The sequence below is a fragment of the Chenopodium album genome, chromosome 20, assembly GCF_948465745.1.
Source record: "Chenopodium album chromosome 20, dcCheAlbu1.1, whole genome shotgun sequence".
NCBI classification, from domain to species: domain Eukaryota; kingdom Viridiplantae; phylum Streptophyta; class Magnoliopsida; order Caryophyllales; family Amaranthaceae; genus Chenopodium; species Chenopodium album.
In genome coordinates, this window is record NC_137853.1 from 408,009 (window position 1) to 414,008 (window position 6,000).

At 35.0% G+C, this 6,000-nt stretch overlaps 1 protein-coding gene across 2 annotated transcripts; it reads right to left on the bottom strand.

Annotated features, from left to right (window-relative positions):
* Window positions 1-708: 708 nt before the first annotated feature.
* On the bottom strand, window positions 709-6,000 carry LOC145598598 (uncharacterized). 2 transcript variants are annotated; one of them, XM_081654971.1, is made up of 5 exons: window positions 5,662-6,000; window positions 3,756-3,929; window positions 3,278-3,400; window positions 2,464-3,007; window positions 709-2,320 (listed from the first exon to the last, which is right to left on the bottom strand). In XM_081654971.1, exons 2-5 carry the CDS (start codon window positions 3,864-3,866, stop codon window positions 1,056-1,058), a joined length of 2,043 nt encoding a protein of 680 aa, XP_081511097.1. In that variant the 5' UTR covers window positions 3,867-3,929; window positions 5,662-6,000; the 3' UTR covers window positions 709-1,055. The 2 variants fall into 2 exon arrangements, with proteins under 2 accessions (XP_081511097.1, XP_081511099.1); XM_081654973.1 differs by lacking the exon at window positions 5,662-6,000 and having other exon boundaries at window positions 3,278-3,374; window positions 3,756-3,803.

Genomic DNA, 6,000 nt, shown 5'->3' on the forward strand with positions numbered 1-6,000 from the left:
AATGCTACGAACTGCTGTGCTCAAATCACATGCATTTGAAGCAGCTTGCATTGTTTAAAAGAACTTGAAGAAATTGCAGAAATTTCTTCCAACAGCTTTTGTGGGTTGAACAAGAAAGCTTGTTATTTTTTTTTTTGATAGAAATTTCAGTTTGACTATCAAACTTAATGGGGAATCATTACTACAATAGTTTATATTTGATAGAATAAAAGTCATAAACATAATTTATTTAATTATTAATACGATAGTCATCAAGGTTCATATGGAGTAAATTAGACATATAGCCAGATGGGATTAACAACTTATCACGTCTTAACGTTATCTTTGCTCAAGTAGTCAAACGATGCCCCATGCCCCTACTCAGCAGAGGTCTCTGTTGTAAGGCAGAATCTCAAGGGTTGTTGCCTGTTGCCCACACTTAAATATGAAAATATATTTTACTAATCGAAAACAGAAGATTTGTTATGCATTTTTCTCCAATTTAACGAGTTAACAATCCATGTACTTAAATCACTCGTGTTGAAGATGGGTATTGTCCAAGTGTCGCCATTAATTCGAAAATGTGCAACCGTAGAATATCATATTAAAGTACTAGACACAGAAAGAAAAGTTCAAATAGTAAATTATCTATACTGATCTGAAAGAAGATTAGAAATTTTCAATCATATTTTACTTTCACAATGTACGCCATTGTCCAAGAATGTTCTTTCAAAACACTGCTGTGCAGGTCTATCGAATTATCTGTGAGATTCAAGGATCCCCCATCAGCAAACTGAAAATAGGGAAGCTGCACCATCATTCTCAACAGCATACAATGAACTAAAATTTTCATGTCAATCAGTATAATATTGGTAAAACTTACCCAGCATTCCATCTAAACCCTATTTGACATATCTCTACAGAATAAACTTCACTACAGGACCTTATATAAATGAGTTAAAGCCTTCAAAAGGGATAATTATTGTGACATCCACTTGACCTAAATATAAGCTCTGTATCTATAATCAGAACCTGCACATAAAGAGATCAACCCTGATAACTTACAGTTTCTCACTTCATGCATAATACCTTCTTCTGACTCTTGACCTCTTGCTCCTTGTTGTCCTACACCAATCACTTCCTCCATCGTCACCCATCTTTGCCCTCATCTTTTTATATTCCCGTGACCTTATAACACCTTCCAAAAGATTAATATCTTCTCGGATCTCTTGCCTTGATAAAGTGGATAGGCCAGGGAGTATATCTTTCTGAAAATCTTTCATACGAGTTCCCCTTTTTAGCTTACACCTGACATCCTTGTTCTCTGATTCATCCACCAGAAACGCAGTTGAGGTAACACAATAATCAGCAGTGCTGATCTCTTCTGCCTTCAGTACCATTGCCTCGTAAGATTCTGAAGAACACTGAGGCTGGTCATTATCTTCATTTTGGATCGTCTTCAAAGGCGTTTTCAATGATTCACCTTCACATAAGGATCCTGTTTTCAAAGACATTTGTAAAAGTAGTTCAGCTGCTGCTTGAATGGTTCCATCAACCTCTGGTTCGTTCCTAATAATGCACTGAACATTCGATTCAGAGCTACCAGAAGATCGTAGGTCTGGCTCTCCTGATTGAGTGACTAACGGACCGATGTTAAGTTTTTCTCCATCAGACATAGCAAAGTTAACATCATCACATCGAATACCAGATTGCATGGTCTTTATGCTGCTTGAATGATGATCTATCATGCCTTCTGAATCAGAAGAATTAGATCGCTTGCAGCAATTAAGTTGTTCAAGGGGTTCTGCACCCTTCTCTAAGTTTGCTTCTGCTCCAACTGCATCAGCCATGTCCATCTCACATGAAAGACCATTTGAAATCTTTGATGATGACCCCACGCTCGATATTTTTGGGTCAGATCTGCTACTGCAAAGCTCTTCAGAGGACTCAGAATCAAGATCTACAATGCTGGTGTTGGGTTCATTACCTTCTCTACACTTCCCAACCTTACTGCACTTTTCTCCATCACTGCCTTTGTTATTTACATCTATTTGTCGATGATTTTCATGCATTTCCACAAATGAATTCACATTCGCTTCTTTCCAAAAATTGGGGCTGACAAAAGAAGCTACATTGGACATAAGACAAACCTTATCTAACACAGATGATGAGCTAGTTATCGATGAATTGACCACCACTGAATGATTATTTGAGAAATATGATTGGTCTTCAAGCTGAACTGTATTAAGGTCCAAGCTATTATTTATATTACAAGTAGGTGCCCTTTTATTCTCGTTCAAAAGATTAGCAAGCAAGGATTTTTGGTGGTGCCCATTTGTTCCTGCACACATGATGACATAAGCAGATTGAGCTCTGATCATTAAGCAATTTCCACACAAAAAGATGATAAAATGTTCCCAGATGCAAAATAAACTAGGAAGTAGGAATAGCAGTATGGGCAAGTATTGTAACTCAAAGGTATACCTGAATCACATAGTGATTGTGTCTGACAGCTTAAACCAGCATCTACAGGAGATCTATGCAGTGTGGTTCTGTAAGAGCCATCCTTGATGGCACTTTGTGAAAGGCTTTCTGGCTTCAACTTGCTACTGTTCAAAAAGCTATCTGACTTTTGGTCATCTCTGGAACAACTTTTTGGAGCAGCAGAGCCAGAAGTAAGCCTAATATATGCTTCAGAATTTGAAAGGCTTAAATTTTCATCTTCGAGATCAATGATGTCAATTGGAGATGAACAGGGTTTTTTTCCCTTCCAAAATCTAAGTTCTCCACTCTTTTTGCTAGCATTAGGTCCAATGCTCAAAGATAGGTTTAGATGACCTGGATCAAAATCTACTTTATCCCAAGAAGAATTCTTGGTCACTACCCCTAAACCAGAGGAATCATCAACACATTGGCCAATAAATTCATCGGCTGAAAGCTGGAGATCAAGATGTTTCTGCATAGTCGCAGGAGTTTTTTGCTGTAACTCATAATTCATATTGAAGTTTGAAAATTGCATGTATTCAGCCTGAAAAAACATTAGTTTCATTGTCATATACTTGCAAGAAACAAGGGAAATTCCAGTATGAAATTGTTACATGTTCAACTATTCACAAATATTACTGCAGCAAGATGACATCACATTACTATAACCCATAAGAAACCTCCCAATCTCCCATCCCAATCCACACTACCTCAACAACAGAAACAAAGTAGCAAAAGCAGAAAAGATTAAAGTGGTACTGCCATTTACATGAAGGGATATTGTATACTTCATATAAAAAAGCTTCAAACTCACCATTGAACATCTTAAATTATTGTTAAAGCCTCCTTCGTGCATACTGTAATTATATACACCCTTCTGTTTTAATTCTTCCATCCTAGCTATTTGTACTCTGTAAAGTTCATGAAGTTCAGTGACCTGAACACAAAATCATGTAAAATAATTTAGAAGTTGAGTGAATTCTCATATCTGCACAAAAACACAGGATGTAAAGGACATCCAGATTCTGCGACATATAACCTTGAATTCCCAAAAAACATTGAAAATCAAATACAAAAGCACAGGATATAAAGGACATCCAGAGTCTGCGACAAATAACCTAGAATTGCAAAAATAAAAATTGAAAATCAAGTGAAATTTTTGCTTGATATGGTTATGGACTTATGAATCTATAAAAATATCGCTGGCTGTCAGAAGTTGAGCATATATATATATAACTAAGGAAAGCATCGTAATCAACCATTTTTGTGTGAATTGAATGAAAAATTTATACCTGCCTCCTAAAAGCAAACTCTTGATCAAGCATTGTCTGCTTTAATGTCTCTTTTAATGAATCTCTAGAGTTTTGAATAGAATATAGATCAAGGACACCTTGGTCAAGCATTTTACCCTCACAGACATTAGAGGAAGAGACCACTCCTGGACTTGATTTCACAATCCCCCATTCCTGCACATCTTTCACCCTTTCAGAAGAAGAAACCGGCATGTTGAGAGAAATCTAAAAAGGCTGCACTACCAATTGGGTATATAAACTACAAAATAGAGGCAAGACATGCATTTAGTGTCCCGTGATCTACTGCCAAAAATGATATAGATAGGATCAGATGAGATCAGGGTCAAAGGTTCATGTATTAATTGCAATGGGCATAGCTTTCCAGTTGATATTTTCCGAAAATAAGGAGTTGAAGAGCGTGTAACAGCCAATAGCATCGATACATTTGCTGTACATCAAGTAAATGGCACAATCTTAACACGCTATCAAAACTGAAATGACTTATAAAATACTAATCAGTTTCTAAAGGGTTAACGGCAGTGTTTGTTACAGGAATTCAAGGGCTTACACAATATGGATCAGTTTCTAAAGGGCTAAAGGCATCATTTGTTACAGGGATTCCCCCCATAGGTAGTCATGTAACAAAAAATAGTGGTTCGGAGCAAGCTAGACCAAGGCCTTATTGTTTTGGTGGAAAACATTTTCTTGGAATAACTTTCCCTCCATTCTCCATTTTCCTTCCTTAAAGAAGGTATGCCACATTTTCCTTTTTTACTCTATCCTTCCCCACCCTTTTACTTACATTCTTTTTCTCCATAAGTTTTTCTATAGTCAAAGAAGCAATGGAAAATCATTTTCACAATCATGCTTTCCATGAAAAATTATTTAATTTAGAAAATGATTATGAGTTTCCATGAAAAATGTTTCCCATCAAAACAAACGGAGTCCAAGTGACGTAATGTGATTGTGGCCACAAAAACAGTAGGCTATCATTCTTAAATACTCAAACATGATATGATCCTTATAAACAGTTCATATAAAAAGTGTACAACTCTGTTGATTTATACCTAAATCCGTCCATTTACCTCTTCTAATCACTTTCTCAAATAATGTGCGAGAAAAATGGGTTGCAAGTACAAGAAAGGAAGTATAATGCAAATCATGAACTACTCCATAACCATTTCAATGGAAATATCCAGTAAGTTAAGAATTCAGTAAAAACTCTGTCCCTTCCTATAATTAACTGTTTACTGAACATGACATTAATTTGAAAGATGAAAATTTCAACCATAATAGACCAAATGAAAGCAATTGAAGCAACAGAAGTACAACGATCCACGAACTCTATTATGTTCCACACTTTTAAGGATTACGGAGTACTATTCAATTCCAATAACTCCGTACATGATTAAAACATAATAAATTCGTGGGTCCTATAATTAACTATTCGAAATAAGAAAATTATGAAAATTAAAACCTAAAGAATCATGAAAAATTACCCCAAACAAATAGAAATAATTGAGCAATTGTAGATAAAACAGCAATTTATATAAGCATGATAATGATAATGATAATGATATACTTGGTATCTGAAATTTTGAATATATGTAACAGTCAGAAAAGGGAGGAACGTAAACAAAATCAAACCGAGAAACCCAACAACAACAATAACAATGTAACAATCCCAAAAAAACAAACATGAGAATAATAAAACTAGCGTATAAAATAAAACTATATAGTACATAATAAACTCCGACTTCTTAATAAACAAATTTATACTGTATAATAATACGGACGGAGTAGTGTATAATAATAATAATAATAATAATAATAATATGGGTAAATAAATAAAAACAGAAGGTAAGGCAGAAGATATTTAAAAGAGAGGGAGAGAGAGAGAGAGTACCAGGATCTGAGAAAAGATGTACGAAAGGAAGAAGAAAAGTATGTGGAGGTCACAAGAAACCAAACATTGTTGTTGATGTTGAATGGTTTCAATAATAATTAATAATTAATAATTAATAATTTATATAGTGGTATAAGAAGAAACAAAGAAAGAATTCTGTTGGAAATGGAAAATTGAAGAAGATGAAGTTAAATGTAGTTGAGGAGAGAGAAAATTGAAAAGTGGAAGCATAAAAATCGGGTAAGTTTCTTTAGTGTGGGAGAAATAGAGAATAGAGAGAAATAGAGAATAGAGAGAGAAAAATAAGTAAATGTCTCATTCACTCATTCATCAGTCGTT

What these genes read in the sequence shown, in the direction of transcription:
- LOC145598598 (XM_081654971.1), bottom strand. Translation starts at nt 3,866, where the DNA reads ATGCTTGACCAAGGTGTCCTTGATCTATATTCTATTCAAAACTCTAGA. An exon ending in AGTTTGCTTTTAGGAGGCAG is followed by an intron (nt 3,401 to 3,755) that starts GTATAAATTTTT and finishes TTTTGTGTTCAG; the next exon opens with GTCACTGAACTTCATGAACT. An exon ending in ATAATTTAAGATGTTCAATG is followed by an intron (nt 3,008 to 3,277) that starts GTGAGTTTGAAG and finishes ATGTTTTTTCAG; the next exon opens with GCTGAATACATGCAATTTTC.